Raw genomic sequence first — 21,337 nt, forward strand, 5'->3', positions numbered from 1 at the left:
ATACCAACCACACTTTGTCCAAGGACTACGGTGTCTTGATTGAAGAAGAAGGTGTTGCCTTGAGAGGTATTTTCTTGATTGATCCAAAGGGTACCTTGAGACAAATCACCATCAATGACTTGCCAGTCGGTAGATCTGTTGACGAAACCTTGAGATTGTTGGAAGCTTTCCAATTCACTGACAAATACGGTGAAGTTTGTCCAGCTAACTGGCAACCAGGTGCTGAAACTATCAAACCAACCCCAGAAGCTTCTAAGGAATACTTCAACAAGGTCAACAAATAAATAAGCTAGCTTGTTTTTGTTAATGTTATAGATAGTAAGGCTATGTATAGTTGATTTATTTGATATAAATGTATGTATTTAAGTTATTTAAAAATTGAATATTCACTCAATTGACTGTGGTTCGTATATCCCCCTATTTTGTTCGTTCCAAAGGAAGTGGTGTAAAACTGCTCATCTTCTGTGGGGGAGGATAGCATCGGCAACGAGACCAAACAAAGAACATTGAAAAAAAAGAAAAAAGAAATCTGTACCACACAATTCCTTTCTTTCATGACTTGATTCATCAATCCAATTTTACGATGACTACAACAGAGATATTCTTTTACAAGTTCTTGGTGACAAAACAAGTGTTTTTCAAATCAAAATACACATATGCATTAGTCAATCTAAAACCTTTAGTTCCGGGACACGTTTTAGTGGTTCCGTTACGTACAAATATTTTAAGATTTGCTGATTTATCTTCAGAAGAATCCATTGATTATATGAATACACTTCAGTTGATTCACAAGTTTATACAACATATATATAAAGCTGATGCATTGAATATAGCTATTCAAGATGGACCTGAATCCGGACAATCTGTACCACATTTGCATACCCATATTATACCAAGATACAAAACAGACGGATATGGAGATTCTATTTATACAAAGTTGGAAGTGGAAGATTTGGAAACGCAATATGAAGAGTTTTTCGCTAGGAAAAATTCATACAGAGAAGCATATGAAGATAAAGTAGATAAAGAATTAGCTAAAAGTGATTCAGATAGAGTTCCTCGAGATGAAGCCACCATGGCTAAAGAAGCCAATTGGTTAGCTCAAGAATTGGAAAAGTTTAAAGGAAATTAATTCATTAATAGATTTATCATTGGTTGTATTATTAAATAAATGTCTATTTCACAATATTTCCATCTATTAAACCCCAGTCTATTTTATCCTTTTGGTGTTTCTCCAAAAATTCATTACATTGAAGGAAGACTTTCAGGTTCAAAAAAGAATACATAATATTCTAGTAATAGCAATGTATATAATTCTAGAACTACTACTCTGTATCATTGTATAGCTCACTGGTGATGAATCAGTGGAGTTCAAATGGTAATTATATCTACGCATAAAAATTCAAAGAACAACAAAAAAAAAAAAGATATCCACTTGTGAATTACCAACTTTTATCCAAAGTAAACAATAATATGGAAGCACTAGATGAAATCCAATGGAAATCCCCTGAATTTATTCAAGAAAGAGGTCTAAATACAAATAATGTTCTTGAATATTTTTCATTATCCCCATTTTATGATCGTACTTCAAATAATCAAGTTCTTATGATGCAATTTCAATATCAACAAATTCAAATCCCAATGGGTATGACATTTCATCAATATTTCCAAACTAGATTAAGTGAAATGACAGGAGTAGAATTCATTATTGCATATACTAAAGAACCTGATTTTTGGATTGTTCGTAAACAAAAGAGACTCGATCCAAATAATACCATTACATTACAAGATTATTATATAATTGGAGCAAATGTTTATCAAGCTCCAAAAATATATGATGTTTTATCATCAAGATTATTAGCAAGTATATTATCATTAAAGAATTCTACAGATTTGTTGAATGAAATGACAAGTTATCATATTTCAGATGGTGGTCATTCTTATAATAATTCAATTCATGATAAAATGGCATCTAAATCACAACAATCATTTGCCGTGTCAAAATCCGCTTCAAACAATACAGGAATTAATACTATGACTCCAATTACATTAACTACACCACTGGGTGCTACAGTTCCAAGTACTGTTTCTAATAATAATAACGGTGTACTGAGTAATATTGAAATAACTAGTGGAGCATTTGACTCATTGTTGAATGATGTGGTTAATAATGATGAACAAGTATATATAGATGAAATACCACTATATGGGAAAGGCAGTACAATTGAATCGTTAGGATTAAAGGTAAATACAGAAAACTAAATATTGGTTAGTTTCGAAGAAAAAGTACAATATACACAAGATATTATTACTTAACTAAAGTTCATCTTTAGATGGAACTTCTTCACCTTCTTCGATTAATTCACCAGAGGCAACAATTTTAATTTCCTTAACTGGACTATCACCTCTACCAGTCTTGACACTTTCAATATAATCAACAACATCTTTACCATCTAAAACTTCACCAAAGACAACATGAGCACCATCTAACCATTTAGTTAAAGCAGTAGTAATGAAAAATTGACTACCATTGGTGTTTTTACCAGCATTAGCCATACTCAATCTATATTTTCTATCATGTTTCAAATCAAAGTTTTCATCAGCAAATTTACCATTATTATGAGTTGGAGAATATCCACCATAACCTTTATTATATTCAAAATCACCAGATTGAATCATGAAATTTTTAATAACACGATGGAAAATAGTATCTTTATAACTTGGACCCATTTCACCAGTACACAAGACACGGAAATTTTCAACAGTTTTTGGAACAACAGTACCAAATAAACCAATAGTTATACGACCAAGAGATTTACCATCTTCTTCAATATCCAAATAAACTTTATTGGTGATTGGTGGGTTTTCTGGTAATTCAGTAGCAGCCAAAACAGATTGGGAAAAGAAAGCAAATAAAAGTGAAACAATTAAAGCAATTGATGTTAATAACTTCATCATTGATTTATGGAATATGGATCTTATTAAAGAGAAAGAAAAGTGAAATTTATTCAATTGGGAGATTTTTTTTTATATGATTTGTCCTTTCAACGATCAAACAGAGAGAGAGCGAGAGAGAGAGAAAGCGCAAGGCAAGGCAAGTTCCTGAAAAAAAGATTGAATGGTTTGTACGACAGAGGAAGCTACGTCGACCTTCGCGCGATGACACGGCCCAAAAACTAGACTAAAGTATGATTAACCATACTAATAGGTGATTAATAATACTATTAATTGATTTTATTACAATTATGTATACATTATTTAATAACTCTTCTTCTTTTTAACTCTATCCCAAACAGTACCTGCTTTTCTCTTTCTACTTGTTCCTTCTTTAGTCACATCTTTATTATTAAACATTGACCAATCTTCACCAGCAAATTGATTACGTAAATCTCTTTGTTTCTCTTTAAAACTCTTTTTAGTTTGATTAGTTGGTAATCTAACAAAATTATTTTCTTCATAATCTTGAATTTCCTTTTCTTTTCTACGATCATGAGCTGTTTTAACACCTCCTCTACCATGATCAATAATAGTTGAACCAATTGAAGCATCAACACTTGGCATATCACTTTGTTCTTGTAAATATTCTTCCATACTTTGTACTTTACGATTCTTACCATTATTAGATTTAGCATCAATATCTTTTTGTGAAATTGCTGTTGGTGGAGCCATAGCAGAAATCTTTGGTGGTTTATATTTCTCATTAGATTCTTCAGTTGTTGTTGATGATGATGATGATTTCTTAGATTTAGTTGAAGTTGGTGCTAATTTAGCTAATGCTGATGCATCTGGTCTATATTGTAAATTATCATCTTCATCATCATCTTCGGATTCTTCTTCATCTTCATCATCATCTTCACCTTCACCTTCACTTTCTTTATCTTCATTTAGTTTTTGTTCGGCTTTTAATTCATCTTGTTCCATTCTACCATATGCTCTTACCATTTTATCTAATTGATAATTAATCTTCTTTTCTAATGGTTTAACTCCTTTTTCTAAAGTAACTCTTTGTACAATAGATCTTTTAACAACTTCTAATTTCTTTTCTTCAACATCAACATCATTATTTGATTCCAATCTTTCAAGTTGAGATAATACAATCAAGATTAAATTATTAATATATGAAACTAAACTTTCATTTTTTAATGACAATAATGAAACACCTTCTAATTTAGATGTATGTGATGATTTTTTAATTAAATTTTCAACTAATTCAGGATGACTAGATGCAGATTCTTGAATATATGAAACTAATTCATCAACAGATGATTTAGTTGACTTAGTTGATGTTATTATATCTTTCAATAAGGTGTCTATATTTGACATAGTTTGTGGTATTAATGATGATACTAGTTATTGATTTTGACAGTCTGATTAGAGTAATTTTTTTTTTTTTTGAAAGTTAATCTCATCGAAAAAAACTGAAAATTTCACCACTTACAAACCCAGACAAAAAAAGAATATCAAATATCAAATATCAAAAATCAAAAATCCAATATAAAAAATGAAGTTTATTACTATTATTAAAAAAATCAAAATATATAAAAACTATACACATATGCCTTTTCTATATGATTACCCCATAAAACAAAAACTATTTAACTAATAATACATTATAAGAAAAAGCAAACAACAAAAAAATAAAATAATAAACAACTTTATTCCTTCCAAATCTTTCATTTCTTTAATTTTTTTTTTATTTTTTTTTTTTTTAAATTATTATTTTAATATGCCAAAACGAAGAAGGAATTTATTTTATTTACCACCATGAATTAGAACCGGTTTGATTACCGTAGCTTGAAGAAGAACGTTGACCACCGTAGTTAGAACCACCAGACTGTTGGGAATAAGATGAGTTACCCCAGTTGTTATTACCAGCGGCATTAGAGTTACCACCCCATCCACCGTTGGAATTACCCCAGCCAGAATTGTAACCACCAGAGTTACCACCTCTTCTGACATCTCTGAAGCCACCACGAGAACCACGGCTTCCACCTCTACTCATCTTACCAAAAGCAGCTTCTCTGCTAACTTTAGTAAGGAAATCTGGAATAGGTTGATTAGCTTCACTTAAGATTTCAATTAAACCTTTAACGACATTTTTGTTACCACGGTTGAAGAAACTTGTAGCAATACCAACGTTACCAGCACGACCAGTACGCCCAATTCTATGAACATAGTCGTCGATATCAGAAGGTAAATCAAAGTTGATAACGTGACCAACATTTGGAATATCTAAACCTCTAGCAGCGACGGCAGTAGCAACCAAGATTGGTGCAGCACCATTCTTGAATGCAGCAAGAGCTTTTTCTCTTTCATATTGGGAACGATCCCCATGAATAGCAGTAGCTGGGAATCCTTGGTCGTAAAGGAAATCAGCAAGTTGATCAGCCATTCTCTTGGTTTCAGTGAAAACAATAGTCAAACCATTTTCGTTGGCTGCTAACAAATCCAAAATAACGGATTTCTTGTCTTCATCTTCAACATACAAGATCTTTTGGGTAATGTTTTCAGAAGTAGAACCAACTCTACCAACAGAAAGGAAAACATAATCCTTCAAGAAATCTCTAGCAAGCATTTGAATATCTCTTGGGAAAGTAGCAGAGAACATCAAAGTTTGTCTGTCGGTGACTTCTGGCATATCACATTCTTCAACAATGTGTCTAATTTGTGGTTCGAAACCCATATCTAACATTCTATCGGCTTCATCTAAAACCAAGTACTTGATATTGGCCAAGGAAACTTTACCTCTTTCTAACAAATCCTTCAAACGACCTGGGGTGGCAACCAACAAGTCACAACCTCTGTCCAAGTTTCTCATTTGTTGACCAATATCAGCACCACCATAAACAACACATGGACGAACCCATGATCTGTAACTGAATTTCTTGGATTCTTCATAAATTTGGGAAACCAATTCTCTGGTTGGGGCCATAACAAGAATAGTTGGATAAACTTTATGGGAAGAAAAAGCACCAGTAGTTTCAGGAACTGGAGCTGGACCATTCAAGTAAGATTCAGACAAAACTGGGAAAAGGAAACCACCAGTTTTACCAGAACCAGTTTGAGCACAAGCCATCAAATCTCTTCCAGCAGCAACAATAGGAACAGAATACTTTTGAACTGGAGTTGGTTTAGTGAATCTGGATAAAGTAATGTTTTCAACCAATAATTCATCTAATGGAGGAGCAGTGAAAGCAGTGATTGGTTCTGGAACATCGTCACCACTGGCTTCAACTGGGATATCATCATAGTTATCAAAATTAATACCAGAAGATTGGAAAGTTGAATCATCAGCAGTACCAAACAATTCCAATTCCAATTTTTCATTTCTTGCGGCTGGTTCGTGTTTACCTTCAACCCATCTACCAACACCTGGAGTTGGTCTTTGGTATCTACCGCCAGCATTATTGTAGCCACCTCTACCGCCTCTGCCACCATAGTTGCCGCCTCTGTTGTTTTGGTAACCACCTCTGTTGTAGTTGTTATAACCACCGTTGTTATAGCCACCGTTATTGTAACCACCGTTGTTGTAGCCACCGTTGTTGTTATAACCTCCAGTACGACGAGAACCTCCAAATGGAATATCAGATGCATCTGATTGTTGTTGTTGAGGTCTGTTTCTTAAATGTGGTGGGACATATTGTCTACGACCAGTTTGGTTTTGGTTTTGGTTTTGATTTTGATTTTGGTTGTTATTAGTGTTAGCAGCATCGTTAACACTCAAATCATTCATTTGTTTAGTGATTTCAGACATAATTTAGTATATTGAATACAAAAATTAACTAAATAAAAAGGTTGATTATATGAAAATATATTTATATAAGAAAAAATTTTTTTTTTTTTTTTTTGCACAAGGTCTTCTTCTTCTTCTTCCTTGATTTCCTTTTTTTAAATATAAAAATTTTCTTTCTTTTTTTCTCTCGTTTCTTTTCTTACTATGACAATTAGAAAAAAGAAAGAAAAAAAAGACAAAAGCGTGGCTTATGTGCAGGACTGCATGAAAATTAAAACAAACAAACTACAAAAAAAGAAAAGAGAAAAGAAATCATATGCGCACTACTTTACACTACCACTTACGTCGTCACCCGTCTTGCTTCTTCGTACTAAACTAGTTTTGCTCCCCCCACCATTACTACCACCACCACCACCACGGTTGGTTGGTTGGTAATAGTACACTAGAATTAGAATTGCAGTTTTGTTACTGACACCAATTATTTTTGTATTCGCCATCACAGCATGATCTTAAAATGTATTATTACTCATGATTTTGAACCATTGCTCGTATCATAAAAATAAAACTCTTATATTCATGTAGGTACCAATATGCTAATAATAATAATAATAATAATAATAAAAAGACACCTCTTTAAATAAATACGTAATCTGCATAATAATCAAATCAGCTCTTACCTCCACTTAAATGCACTCTAGCATTAGGATGAGCAAAACAACATCTTTCATCAACATTGTTAAGATAAGACATGGATTGTGGGGTTTCTGCCCCATTTGTAGAAAGATAATGAATATCATCACTAGATGGAGTTGAACTATATGAAGAACGTTCTGTGTCTGTGAAATTAATATCAAATTCATCATCTTCTTCATCATCTTCAGTAATGTCCGGTTCACTTTCTTCATCCTGTTCACTTGAAATATGCAAGTTATCCATATCCCCATCAATATCTTTAGTTTGATTTCCTAATGGTTTCTGTTGTTCTCTGACATTCCAGTGCAAGTTTCTACTAACAGAGTCAAAATATTCAGTTGGTGATGCTATCACTGTTGGGAATGGGAATGATGAAGCTTGAATGGTGACATAATCACCTTTTTTCAACTCAGTTCTATCTTTACCATCAAATGAACACCAAGCAGTTGCTCTACTACCATCTGGAACTTTGACTTTTAAAAACATACCATCAGGTAACAAAACTGGTCTAAATGATAAAGTATGTGGACAAATTGGAGTAACACTGATAGCACTAACACCTGGATGAACCAATGAACCACCAGCTGATAATGAATAAGCAGTTGAACCAGTAGGAGTAGCAATAATTAACCCATCAGCTTGAGCAACAGTCAACAAAGAACCATCACCATACAATTCTAATTGAGTAACATAAGGAGAAGGACCTCTATCGACAACCAACTCATTCAATGTTTGATATTGCCCAATTAATTTGCCATCACTGGAATGAACTCTACAAGTGAAACGCATACGAAGATTTGCTTTGACACCTGATTCAATACAACGATTCAAAATACGTTTGAAATCTTGGAATTGGAAATTTGTCAAAAAACCAAGAGACCCAAGACTAAATGGTAAAACTGGAGGAGCAATATGTTGGAATAATGTAGAAGCATACAAAACAGTACCATCACCACCTAATGTAACAACCAAATCAAATAATTCAGGTTGTTTTTTAACCAATCTTTTAGTCCAAAATTTTAATGAGTTACATGGTGCAACACCAAATCTTTTTGATTGTTGCAACTTTGAATCAACAAAGACAACAATATGTGGATGACTTTCCAAAAGCCATTCAACTAATTGTTTGGTTAATGTGATTAAACTATTATCTCTTGCTTTAGTAATAACCATGATTGCTTTGACATCAAGTTGAATAGTAGCTCTAGCTAAGTTTTTGGCAAGTAATCTAACACCATTAGCTGTTTCTGCCAATTCAGTATGTGATTTAATAGAACGAGGTGTATTCCCACCCAGAGCAGCTTTAACATCATCACAAATCAACTTGGAATGGATTTTTGGAGAGTGGGGGACAAAATTATTCTTGCGTTGAAAAGAAGATGAAGTTGTAAGTTCAGATAATGATGAAGTTGATGAATTTGTAGTAGTACTAGAACCAGTAGTAAACTGTGCTCTATGATAATTACTATTACTACTACTACTATTATTGTTGTTGTTGTTATTCATTGCTGTGGAGTATTCAATAGCTTGTTGTAAAAGAAACCGTAGGTCGGAGATTTCAATTTTTTTTTCTTCAGTTGCATACATTTTTCTTTTAAAAAAAATTTATTTAGGTTTGGTGGTGGTGACTTTAAATATTAATAATAATGATAATAATTATGAGGGACTTGGTCGTGTCGTGTTGAATTGAAAGAAAGGGGGAAGGAGCGGGAGTCAGTGTCGTACGAAAAGACAAAAAAAAACAGCAAAAAAAAGAAAACAGACGAATTGAAGTCAGGCGAGTAATATCGTGGGGCGGTGGAGCAATAAGATCAATGGAACAAGAAAGGAAGAACAAGGTGGGCCACCAACAGTTAAGATCAACAAAAATTAAGTAAGAAGAATTTATTTTTTTGTAACGTATTCCCGGGTCTTTGAAAGTATGCACAGAAACAAACTTAGAAGAATTTGGTAGGCGTGAAATTTTCTTTTTGGTTGCTTTAATGTAATGTATAATTAGTAAAATTTAAGTAAGAAATTAATATTAAAGTGAACATGACTCTTTCTCGAAGAATAGAACAAGGAAGGAAAAGAAAAAGAAGGAGACAACATAGAAGATAAATTACAAACGAAGGGGAGAGAGACAGATACAGAGAGATATTTAGTTTATTTTATAGTCCATGCCGTTTAGCTCAAAGGAAGGAAGTGGGCCATAAGCATAGGAACGATTGGAAAATTATTTTAACAAATCACGTTTGATGAGGCACAACGAAAAACGATAACCGATCTAAGAATTTTAATCGTGGTGTAAAATGTCGGACCCGGTTACTCAAAAAAAGCAAACTAAAACTAAATAACGCCTCAAAACGTTAATTCCTGCAGGAAATAGCAAACTCAATTCCCTGTCATCGGAGTTTCTCCTGTTAATGGACAATAGATAATAGTATCGAGTGATTTACAATGTGTTCTTCATGTAACGAGAATGTAGATTGTAAGAAGATCTTACAAATTAAAGTTATTTTAAATCACGAGCAAATCAATATCTAAAAATTGATCTATTTATAATAAATATATACCGTGTAATTCTTCATATTGTTCTAAAATCATTGAAGATCTTTGTTGTCTATTCCTTTTGTTTTACTTCATCAAGTCTACATTTCCAATTAGCATTGGCTTTGTCCAATAATGGCAATGAAGCACCTAAACACCAACCTAATTCATTGTTGTCAATTGTTTTAGCGGTTTTTAATTCTCTACTCAATGGAATGTCATAACCAGTGTGCAACATAGCGGTGATGAATGACAAATCCAAACACCATTGTGGCTCTTCACTCAAATTCTTGACATGATCATCCAACAAGACATCTTTCCATAAAGTTTCACCTTGACAGACCAATTTACTCAAATCCTTCAATTCTTCAACACTGAAAGAGGATGGCATACCAACAGGATTAGTACGGTCGTAGAAGTAGGAAAAGACGTACATATCAGAATTCTTGTTGAAAGTACGAGTCAATGATGGTTGATGGACACCGTTGAATGAACATGGTTTTGTGGTACATTCTGCATCTTTGTTCAAGACTTGTTCAGCAAGGAATCTACATTGAGATCCTCCTGCAATTGTAGCATCTTTAGATGATGGACCTTTCATGTTGACAATGTAAACTTCATCGTCACCAAATTCAACTGCAACATCATTAGCAACAACACCTGGTGGAATACATGGATTGCTGACGGAAACTTCACCTTTACCTTTGGAATCCTTAGCTTCTTTCTTGGTATATTTCTTCAAGTCCAATTCAGACAATTTGTTCTTTAAAACCAATTGGTTAATCTTGTTTCTACCTTGCATTAATCCATATCCCAAATGACTGAATTGGTACAAAGTGTATTCATTTTCACCAAAAGTGAATTGATATTTGGTTTCTCCATCAACTGGAACTTCATCAACTTTGTAGTCTGGCTCAAATACAATTTGAGTAGAACCACCACCTAAGTCAAAGACAGCAGCAGTTGGTAATTTGTCTTTACCACCAATATTACCTAACAAGTAATTTGCAGTGACCCAAGCGTAAACACCTTCATCCTTACCATCCATAATGGAAATACCATCACCTTCAACAACCGCGAATGGATAGTCCTTTTCTAAATGAGATCTGACTTCGGCCAAGATGTTTTTGGATTTTTCTTCACCCAACAATCTCAAACCAGCAGTTGCTTTAACAGCCACAGGTGTACATTTTTGTTTATCCGCCGGAACTTTCTCAAGAGCAACTTTTAATAATGGATCCAAGGATTTAGCGGCACCAACGGTATCAGTATCAAAAGAACTCAAACCTGGTTTCAACATTTCAAAAGTTTCACTCAATAATGCTGGTGGTTGAACACAGGTGTTAAATTCATAGACATGGACTCTTGAACCAGTTGATCCAGCATCAATCATAACAACATATTCAACTTTATTACATTTTTCGTTAGAAGCAGGGACTTTTTCTGGAGTACTCATTTGAGTATCTTCTTTTTCACCTTCTTTTGGGTTAGCAATTTCTGCATTTGACTTAGAAGAATCTAATTTTTCAGCATTGATCTTATTGTTCTTTGGTGTACTGTCAATTTCGTATGGTGGTTTAGTACCTTGATGGGAAGTACCTTGTAAAGTGTTCTTAGAATCATCGTGTTCTTCATCATCTTGTTGTTGCTTTTGTTGTTGTTCTGGAGGATTTTGAATAGGTGGTGGGTTGGAAGCTGGTTTGGAAAGTTGACTTGCAGCAGTGTGATGAGTTAACGAGTGTTGGGAACTTGCAAAGAATGCAAATATACCGAGCAATGCAAGTACACCGACGATTAATCTAACGTTTCTGGTGTTTATCATCGCTGGTTGATATAATCAATGTAAGGTTTGATAAATAGCAAAAAGAAAAAGGGGAAAAAAAATTGTGAAAAGGAAAATTTTTCTATTTTTAATCAATCGAATATTTTTTTCGTTCTTTCTTTCTTTCGAACTGAGATTGTAACAATAGAAAGCAGAAAAAAAAAAGAAAAAAGAAATTCGCATTTTACGTGTTTTATTTGTGTTGATAAGGAAGGACGTGTGGTGAGTAGTAACATTGTACAAGATACGTTCAATCTATTCATACAACACACACACACACAATAAGAGATGAATCAAATATGGGTATACTCATAGGACCCTTTATTGAATTACATATATGTATGGTTAATATTAGTATGTTACGTGTTGATGCGGAGCACACAACTTCAAACTACCAAATGAAACTAACACGCTATCATTACTGGAGAATTTGTCTGAGCAGGTTGAATAAGGAGAAACTCAACAATACATGGTGGTTATTGATAATATCTCACATTGTATGTAATTAAAAATGTTGAGATTCTACTAGTTTATTTCATTCCATGATTAAACACTCAATTTATCGTTTCTTTTTATTACTCCACGAATTGCCCTCAATATTTTTCCATTCATGTTAAATTTTCAAACACACTGTAAATGTTGGCTTTTATATAGATATTATAATGTTGATCTCACGATACACTCACATTCCCTGTGGAAATGTAAAACAGGGGAGTTAATCACAAACAATAATAAGAGACAGAAGAAACATAAAATGTATTAAAAGAAAAAAGAAAAGAAAACGCACACACTTTCTCTTAACAACACAGATCTAGACTCATTGAACAAGAAAGTAGTTAGTCGCCGTAAAACCAATAGGAATCAAATAGGATCTCTCTTATTATCAGATACAACCCAACTCCCACGTTCTTTGTCCAGATTAGGACTTCAAATGAGAAATAAAAAAATATAACCTTGAGCGAAGGTTTCTTTTTTATTTATGTATTCTCTTTTGTCGCTAAGAATGTTGCGAATTGTAACATTTTTTTTGTCTGCTGTTGTTGTTGTTGCAAGGATCGTTTCGCGCGGGAGGAAACGTGTGTGTGTGTGTGTGTGTTGGCCCCGGCTGCCCATGTGGGAATTTTATATTTGTTGTTTGGCAGCATTTTATTTTAACTTTGAATGGAGGGCGTGGGCTGCAGTGGGCGCGGAAACTTTAGACCGATTGGGTGAAGGAAAGATAGAAAAAAGAAAAAGAAAAAAGAAAAAAGGAAGAGGAAAAAAAGAACATAAAATTTTTTGTGTGCACATGTGTGGTGTGTGTCATAAGATGACTCGTGGTTTAAATTATATATAAAACCAAATGAATCTGATAGAATGTTGTATATATAGTTTTCCCATTTTACATTACATTTCCACCATTTAGTATACATATATATATATTCATTTTTTTTTATACATTCAATCATGGCAAAGGTAAAGTCATCATATACTAGGATATATTCAAAATTTCCATTCAATCAATGTCTGGATGAGCATCTATTTGATACTGTGAATCTAATAAAGCACGGAGTCAATTTAACAATTCAAATTGGAACTTTAAATTTAGAGGAAATCGAAAGATATGAAAGCAAACAATGTGATAGCAATGTTGTACCTAACGAAGAAGAACTACTAGATGATCTGTTGGAAGAAGAAGAAGAGGAAGAAGATTATCATTTACCACCAAGTCCCATTCTAATACCTATAGAATTACCCAAATCATCCATGAAAAGAAGATACAGCAGTACGTTTAGTACTAATAGTAGTGAAGCCAATATATGTTTCTCCAGTTCACCCAAAAGTCAGCCTAATATGACATTACTTATTTGTCGTAATAAATTGCAACACCTAATAGATGAATTTTTCGAATGTGTCTCATGTCACGATCATAAAAACTATCAAGAAATTAGTAATTATGTCATAAATTCAATAGTACAGAATGAACCAAATTTGGAAACATTTGTCAACAAGATTATAGATTATAAGTTTAAGAATGAATTAATTGAAATTATTAAAACATTATTTGTGGAGAAATTTGAAGAAACAAAACTTGAAGAATTGATTGATTATATGAATAATTTGATAAATTTAAAAGAAAATTGTATAAAAAATCTTGATAATCCTATGATTTATACTAAATATTACAAGATTTGGAGATTGTGTTTATCTAATTATAGATTTTACGAGGAGGAATATTTCTTTGATTATTTCAATAATTCATATAGTAATTTGGAAAGTGTGTTGTTGCAAAATGCATTTCTTATAAATTATAAGAAATTTGTTCATTATTTCAGCAAAGATATAGTTACCTATGACGAGGAGGATGACGAGGATGATGACGATGAAGAAGATGTTGAAGAAGAATGTGAAGAAGAACTGGATGAGATCAATCACGAACCAGAATCACCACTATTACATTACCAGGTTACGTCAATACGACCCCTGAATTGCTGCTTGATTCGTCTTTAAATGAAACACCAAAACTGTTGAGATTCAATGATGATATCGATGTTTATAAAGATCAACAGGTATTTACCAGTTGATCATGTACTATATAATCAATTTATAAAGCATATAGAGTAAAGAGTTACAAAAGAGTATATATACATTAAGTTGATCAAACGTATATTATGCGATGTCACGTGTGCACTTAATCATACGTTTTTGTTTTTTAGTTAATCTGCTGTACATCAAAGGTTAGAGATATGAGAGAGGATTGGTTGCTGTGTCATGTTATTACAACTTATTCAATGTATTGCCAAGACCCCGTCCCAGTTGTTCCTTTAGTAAGATAAAAAAAAATAGAACAAAGTTGCACGTAATGTATGAGACTTTGAGAGGGGTTAGACAACACATAGTGTAAATGTGAGGGGATAAGGGGGGGGGGGGAGAGAAGAGTTGAAAGGCTGATTGTTAGCTTTTTATTTAACGAATTGTAACAATCTTTCTCCAATACTATTTCATTTTTGTGGACGTAAAGAATAAAAGAGAGAAAAATTCGGGCGACATTGAAGACAGACAGAACCAACAAATACACATACAGACAAATACGCCGCAAATAAGAAGTCAAAGAGAAGAGAAATTAAGGTGGGTGTGCACTAAGCCATACACAACATCATCAACATCAACAACATCAACATCAGCAAAAAAAAAAGTTTTTCTCCTACTCCGATAATCCTTAATTCGTTTTCTTTTTTTGATTTTTACTTGTGGACAATTATCTTTGATTGAATCATTGATTATTTAACAAAAGAACTCAAAAATCCCCAAATATATCCAATCCTTTAGTTTATTATTATTTTCAGGGACAATTAAAATATACCATTGATTTTCAATTATAATATCAAAGAAATTAGAGTTTTTCATCAAACATTATATAATAATAACAACAACAAAAGACAAGAGAGAAGACCAAAAGCGAAGAGAAGAGAAGATATATTATAATGTCCCTTAGTCCATCGGAAACATCGTCATCTAATACTACTACGACGCCCATAAATAATGAACCGGCCCATTCACACAATAAAAAAACTACTACCAAAAAGAAGAAGCGTTCATTGGGTGTGTTTCCTTGTACTCATTGTGACAAAGTTTTCAGTAGATCTGATCATTTGGCAAGACATAATTTGAATCATGAACCAAAAGAAGTATACGTTTGTGAATTCTTGATTGACTACCATGGAAATAAAACAAAATGTGGTAAGAAATTTGTTCGAAAGGATTTAAAAGATCGACATATAAAGAGACACTATGAGTTGTTGAATATGGATAATAACAACACGAATACTCCAGCACCTGTTGGGATTGTAACCAATAGAAAAGAAAGTAACAGCAGTTCATCATCATCTTCAGGAGGAATGCAAATATCTAATTTAGTTGCGGGACAACAGCATAACCGTCTGGAAGATGATTCTGGAGAATCTCCTAAACGGAAAATTATTAGACTTGAACCATCTCAACAATATGTACAAGCCATCAACAACAGCAGCAACAACAATAATAATAACAACCATATTCACAATCACAATCACAACAACAGTATTGCAAGTAATGCCAGCAACCAATCAAATGTACGAACACCGATAAATATTTTGCAACCAGATCAGCCAACAGTTATTTACCCATCTAGTATCCCCTCACAACAAACAACACCAAGGTATCCAACTACAATGCAATACAATATGTATGCTAATAATCAAAACAATCTCAACCATTTATACAAATCATATGGAACAACTATCCCACAGAATGATATATTATCATGGCTTTTTAATGATTCACCACAAGGAAATGGTGTATCAAACTCTTCACCTGAATCAAATCAAATACAGCAAATTACATCGCACGATCAGCAGCAACAACAACCACTACCCGTGCTTCCTCAACCTCAATCCCAGCCGCAGCAGCAACCACCACCACCACCACCACAGCAGCAGCAACAACAACTAGCAGCACAACAAGTGCCACAACAACATGAAATGCAACTACTACCTCATAATATGCCAATACCATCTCCCTTATGGTGGCTCACAATTTTCACCAATGGCAGATCGAATCCAATCTGGTGCTGGTCCAATGATAATGCCCACTCCTCCACAAGCTGGAGGTCTTCAGAACTATTCTTTTGATATAGAAGCATTTGCCAATGGTTATGGCATGGATGTCAATATTTTCATGAATGATGATAATCCCTTGGATGAAATATTTCAAAGAAATTACCAGTCTCTCCAGAATCAAATGCAAGGGTTGAACAAAGATGATGGATTGCGTAACCTCGGATTGAGCATGTCGTCAGTATCGCCGTCAAATACGGAGTCAAGTGTTGATAACACCACAGAAGGCACTCTCCAGGATGAGTCTAAATTATTACAACATTCAGAAAAAAATTTATCCAAAAACAAACAGTATTTCATCGACTCAGGTTTATTGGATGATATATTTGGTCTGGTTGGTATTAGACTAGAAGATTTGCCATTTGATGCCAAACTTTCAATCGAAGATCGTGTTTCGTTTTATTTATATCTGTATTGGAAGCATTTCCATTCTCAGTTTACATTCTTGCATAAACCTTCGTTTGATACTAAATCAGCTGAACTATTATTGTTGGTGGCAATGATTGCTGTTGGAGCTTGTTATAGTTTCCCAGATACCGCCGAAATATTGGCCAAAGATTATAAACAATCTCCCGAGTTTAAATTCACATTGCAAATAGCAAAACCATTGAGATTTGCGATTTTTGAACACGAAGATTTCAAATCACCAGTCAAATTATGGATCCTACAAAGTTTAAATATGTTGGAATGGATTGAAAAGAACTTTTTGACAAGAAGGATGCACGAACGAGCACATTTGCATCATGGTACAACAGTACAGTTGTTGCGAAGAAGTCCAATCTTAGGAGGTAATCCAACACAAAAGAAAAAGAATCAAAGCACCAGTAATTCATCAAGTGCGGCTGAGGAAGAAAGTGAATTAGAAGAAGGGGCCAATTCAAGTGATAATAACGACAGAGACTTGTTTGACAAATGGGTTGAATCAGAATCAATGAAACGTATCACTTTTATGACTTTCTATTTGGATATTATTGATTATGTGAAGTTTAGACACAATCCTCAAATTTTATTCTATCAATTGCAATTGTTGAATTTGCCTTGTGACGATGAAAGTCTTTGGGAGTCTAATGAGGTGAGTGGATCATTTAAGAAAGTTGTAAAACGTCAACGTAAACTTCAAGAGCACAGTGGAAATTTCAAAAAGAAAAAACCCAAAACCGATAATTTTTTGGCAGCATTGAAAAAACTATTAAAATCCTATAAATTAATTGATGTTAAAAACAAGTCTATTTTCTCGCAGAAAATTTTACTAGCTGGTTTGATATCATTGATGCACCAGATGCAACAGACGGATTTACAAAATAGCTCATCATTATTATCCAATCAAAGTTCACATGCAAACAACAAAGTTTGGAAAGAGATGTTGATTCGGTCATTTGACAATTGGTATTTTGAAGTTATGCAAGATAATGAATCACTCAATTCTGCTGGTATTTCAATGTTCAGTTTACCTAATAGAAATGTTCCATTCCCAATATTTTATCTTACCCAGATCATTGGTTTGCCTGAAGTCAATCATTACGATATTGCCATCTACGCTGGATCTCCTGCAAATCAAAGTGTTGATGCTACTTTGAAAGATCATTTTATAGTACAGCAAAAGCTTAACAATATTTGGTCAAAGACAAACAAGAATCCAGAAAACATTCGTTGTATTTTTTATTGTTACAGCTTGTTGTGCAAATTGATGCTAAATGACGATGGTAATGCATTAGATTGGAAACCAAATTGTGATTATTATGATGCAATGAATTGTATAAGTAGTGCCACATTAGTTTTATGGAGTTATTGTTTTGCAACTTGTGGATTGGAAAGCCATCGATATGTTGAACAAACCCAGAATGTCGAAGCTTTGAAATATGCTGAAGATGGTTATAAATACTTGAATAGAATTAAAGAAAGCTTACTTGATCCATTGCCTGAAAAGATGACTAGTGAATCAATTATGAAAGCATGTGAGAAACTTCCACTGATTCCCAACAAGCAAAATATCAGTGGGTTATGTTTCTTGATTTCAAGTAAACTTATCACTAGTCAATGGGAAATCATCAGAGAACATGCTAAATTGATATTCAATTGTGGATTAAGATCAATTGGTAAGAGGACTATATTATGCCAAGATTTGTTTACGAATGAGTTCAAGTAAGACCATGTGTCTGTATTCACATGAAACTATTATATATATATATATATATATGTGTGTGTCAAAATAATTCTTACACTAACAATACAGCATTTACACAACCGTCTCTATCAGGTTCATTTGTAATTTGAGCATATTTACCCCAAACAACTTTACCACCAGCAGTGACCAAACCCAATTCGGAAACGTTGACTTCTATAATTGTACCTTTTGTTAAAACCCCTAATTGAGTATACATTGGAGATTGAGGATTCTTTTTAACACCCAAAATAGGTAAAAATACCGTTACACCTAATTCAGGATGAGTAACATTTGCTTTCTTTTGTCTTAATGCTGCAGGACGAATAATTCTTTCCATTTTAACAGGTCTTCTAGTAAAACCTTCACCAACAAAAGTATGTTTAGTAATCATTCTCTTCCAAGATTTACTTTTAGATTTACCAGTTTTAATAACTTTAAACATTTCTTCTTCAGAAATACCTTTAACTTTAGGTAATGGGACTTGAAATTTATCAGCTTTTTCTAATCTTTTTTGTTTAATAGAACTTGATATAGCTTTAGCAGTATTATTTGTTTGACGATCTAATAAATAAGTAGGTAATGCTTCACCATCATCAACTTTAGGAGTAGATGGTCCTTTAACTTTACTTTCTTGATGAGCTTTAATTTTCTTTTTCATAGCTACTTTTTCAGCATATCTCTTCTTAGCAAATTGTTTACCTCTCCAACCTTTCAAAGTTTGAGCATCTTTAGCAATTCTATGTCCTTCTCTTGCTTCCTTCTTTCTTTTTCTTTCTTCATAATCTAATCGTCTACCATGTTTCTTGATATGTTGTTCAATATATTCGTTTTGAGGCATTGTTTGTTAGTATCCCTGTAGTGTGTTTAATATGTGTAATAAAAAGGAAAAAGTATAATAAAGTTGTAATGAGATGAGTACTGATTGAATTTTTTTTCTCCCTCTCTCTCTCTCCCTCTCTCTCCTGGCTGCATCTGTTTCTTTTTTTTTTTTTTTTTTTTTTTTTGGTTCTCACTTTTTATCAGTAGTGTAATCTGTCACAAAATTGGGACATTGATTTAGGATAATCAATATTGTATGTTTGTTTGATGTTAATGGGTTGTTAATCGGTTGGTATTGTAAGTTGATGATTGGTACCCCATAGATAGATTATAACACTGATGATCATACTATTAAACTAGCGAATGCATAGTGTGTTTATCAAAACCTTTATGAATTATATCTAATTGCATATTAGTGAAACACTTCATAATTAACCCTAATCCATGATCAAAACTACTTTATATGGTACTCCCCTTTTATTTATTCTATTCCTGTCACTTGTCTTTATTTTGATTCATAGTAATTTCAAACACCCCTTTTGCTGTACAAGCCATACTGTGCTTGCACGACCGGCTGGATGTAGATTTTTTTTTCTTTTTTTTTTTTTTCGGAACTAAAAACTGTGCCCTGAATTTCGGTTTCAATTTTTTTTCATTTTGATTTTCATTTGATTTTCATTTGATTTGATTTGATTTGGTTTTCTCTTTTTCTACACGGTGTATCATAGACCAATTCAGAAGTTAACAACATGCGTCTGAAGGATATCAGATTGGTTTTAGTTGGGTTATTTACCATCTCAGTGACATATTTCTTAATATCAACATTTTTTGGATCTAATTCTAATAGAACTAGTATAAATATATCTAAATTACAATTTGAAAGAGAATTAGAATCAAATCCAAATTGGAAACAAGAAGGATTAAATTTTAAACCAACTCAAAAACTTCAAATTGATGAATCAAGTATAATTCGTCAACAATTATCAAAAAGATTTCCATATGATTTAAATTCACCATTTCCTAAAAAAATTTGGCAAACTTGGAAAGTTGGATTAAATGATGAAACATTTCCTTCAAGATATTTTAAATTTCAAAAAAGTTGGGATAAAAAAAATCCAGATTATAAACATTATATTATACCTGATGATGAATGTAATGAATTAATTGAACAATTATATGAAGAAATTCCTGATGTTTCAAAAGCTTATAAAATTATGCCAAAATCAATTTTAAAAGCTGATTTTTTCAGATATTTAATTTTATTTGCTAGAGGTGGTGTTTATACTGATATTGATACTGTTAGTTTAAAACCAATAGATGAATGGATTTCAAATAATGAGAAATATTTAAATAAAAAAAATAATCTTGGTTTAGTAGTTGGTATTGAAGCTGATCCTGATAGACCTGATTGGGCTGATTGGTATGCTAGAAGAATTCAATTTTGTCAATGGACTATACAATCAAAACTGGGTCATCCAATGTTGAGAGAATTAATTACTAAAATAACTGAAATTACTTTAAATAGACAAGAAAATAATCAATTAAATAAAGTTTTAGGTAAAGATGAAGGTGGTGATATTATGAATTGGACAGGTCCTGGGATTTTCACAGATACTGTTTTTGATTATATGAATGCAATTTTACAATCTCCTGAAGTTATTACTGGTAAATATAAATGGGAAACTATTATTGATTGGAAAGTTTTTACAGGAATGGAACAACCAATTGCTATTGATGATGTATTAGTTTTGCCAATCACTTCATTCAGTCCAGATGTTAATCAAATGGGATCAAAAAGTTCTAAAGATCCATTAGCTTATGCTAAACATATGTTCCTGGGAAGTTGGAAAGATGATGGAATGCCAGAAATGGAAGATTAATCTAATGTTCACAATTAAAACTTGTATTATTAGATGTACATTACAATATACACAAATACTACG

At 33.0% G+C, this 21,337-nt stretch overlaps 11 protein-coding genes across 11 annotated transcripts; 5 read left to right on the top strand and 6 right to left on the bottom strand. All coding sequences in view use genetic code 12, as the record gives it.

Moving 5' to 3' along the window:
• Positions 1-583: 583 nt before the first annotated feature.
• On the top strand, positions 584-1,132 carry CTRG_02244 (HIT family protein; the record flags this gene model as incomplete). Its single annotated transcript, XM_002547901.1, has 1 exon — positions 584-1,132. One exon carries the CDS (start codon positions 584-586, stop codon positions 1,130-1,132), a length of 549 nt encoding a protein of 182 aa, XP_002547947.1.
• Positions 1,133-1,473: 341 nt separating this feature from the next.
• On the top strand, positions 1,474-2,262 carry CTRG_02245 (mediator of RNA polymerase II transcription subunit 6; the record flags this gene model as incomplete). The annotated part of the gene is made up of 1 exon (XM_002547902.1): positions 1,474-2,262. One exon carries the CDS (start codon positions 1,474-1,476, stop codon positions 2,260-2,262), a length of 789 nt encoding a protein of 262 aa, XP_002547948.1.
• A 54-nt stretch (positions 2,263-2,316) lies between these two features.
• Positions 2,317-2,958, bottom strand: CYP5 (peptidylprolyl isomerase family protein; the record flags this gene model as incomplete). The annotated part of the gene is made up of 1 exon (XM_002547903.1): positions 2,317-2,958. One exon carries the CDS (start codon positions 2,956-2,958, stop codon positions 2,317-2,319), a length of 642 nt encoding a protein of 213 aa, XP_002547949.1.
• A 300-nt stretch (positions 2,959-3,258) lies between these two features.
• CTRG_02247 (uncharacterized protein) lies at positions 3,259-4,323 on the bottom strand (the record flags this gene model as incomplete). The annotated part of the gene is made up of 1 exon (XM_002547904.1): positions 3,259-4,323. One exon carries the CDS (start codon positions 4,321-4,323, stop codon positions 3,259-3,261), a length of 1,065 nt encoding a protein of 354 aa, XP_002547950.1.
• A 433-nt stretch (positions 4,324-4,756) lies between these two features.
• On the bottom strand, positions 4,757-6,754 carry DED1 (DEAD-box ATP-dependent RNA helicase; the record flags this gene model as incomplete). Its single annotated transcript, XM_002547905.1, has 1 exon — positions 4,757-6,754. The coding sequence occupies one exon, from the start codon at positions 6,752-6,754 to the stop codon at positions 4,757-4,759; it is 1,998 nt and encodes a 665-aa protein (XP_002547951.1).
• Positions 6,755-7,399: 645 nt separating this feature from the next.
• CTRG_02249 (NADH/NAD(+) kinase) lies at positions 7,400-9,013 on the bottom strand (the record flags this gene model as incomplete). The annotated part of the gene is made up of 1 exon (XM_002547906.1): positions 7,400-9,013. One exon carries the CDS (start codon positions 9,011-9,013, stop codon positions 7,400-7,402), a length of 1,614 nt encoding a protein of 537 aa, XP_002547952.1.
• A 1,015-nt stretch (positions 9,014-10,028) lies between these two features.
• GDA1 (guanosine diphosphatase) lies at positions 10,029-11,777 on the bottom strand (the record flags this gene model as incomplete). Its single annotated transcript, XM_002547907.1, has 1 exon — positions 10,029-11,777. One exon carries the CDS (start codon positions 11,775-11,777, stop codon positions 10,029-10,031), a length of 1,749 nt encoding a protein of 582 aa, XP_002547953.1.
• Positions 11,778-13,223: 1,446 nt separating this feature from the next.
• Positions 13,224-14,267, top strand: CTRG_02251 (uncharacterized protein; the record flags this gene model as incomplete). The annotated part of the gene is made up of 1 exon (XM_002547908.1): positions 13,224-14,267. One exon carries the CDS (start codon positions 13,224-13,226, stop codon positions 14,265-14,267), a length of 1,044 nt encoding a protein of 347 aa, XP_002547954.1.
• Positions 14,268-16,271: 2,004 nt separating this feature from the next.
• CTRG_02252 (uncharacterized protein) lies at positions 16,272-18,557 on the top strand (the record flags this gene model as incomplete). Its single annotated transcript, XM_002547909.1, has 1 exon — positions 16,272-18,557. The coding sequence occupies one exon, from the start codon at positions 16,272-16,274 to the stop codon at positions 18,555-18,557; it is 2,286 nt and encodes a 761-aa protein (XP_002547955.1).
• A 70-nt stretch (positions 18,558-18,627) lies between these two features.
• On the bottom strand, positions 18,628-19,413 carry CTRG_02253 (uncharacterized protein; the record flags this gene model as incomplete). Its single annotated transcript, XM_002547910.1, has 1 exon — positions 18,628-19,413. The coding sequence occupies one exon, from the start codon at positions 19,411-19,413 to the stop codon at positions 18,628-18,630; it is 786 nt and encodes a 261-aa protein (XP_002547956.1).
• Positions 19,414-20,143: 730 nt separating this feature from the next.
• Positions 20,144-21,274, top strand: OCH1 (Och1p; the record flags this gene model as incomplete). The annotated part of the gene is made up of 1 exon (XM_002547911.1): positions 20,144-21,274. One exon carries the CDS (start codon positions 20,144-20,146, stop codon positions 21,272-21,274), a length of 1,131 nt encoding a protein of 376 aa, XP_002547957.1.
• Between the last annotated feature and the right edge of the window lie 63 nt (positions 21,275-21,337).

The sequence above is a fragment of the Candida tropicalis genome (assembly GCF_000006335.3).
Source record: "Candida tropicalis MYA-3404 genomic scaffold supercont3.3, whole genome shotgun sequence".
In the NCBI taxonomy this organism is placed as follows: domain Eukaryota; kingdom Fungi; phylum Ascomycota; class Pichiomycetes; order Serinales; family Debaryomycetaceae; genus Candida; species Candida tropicalis.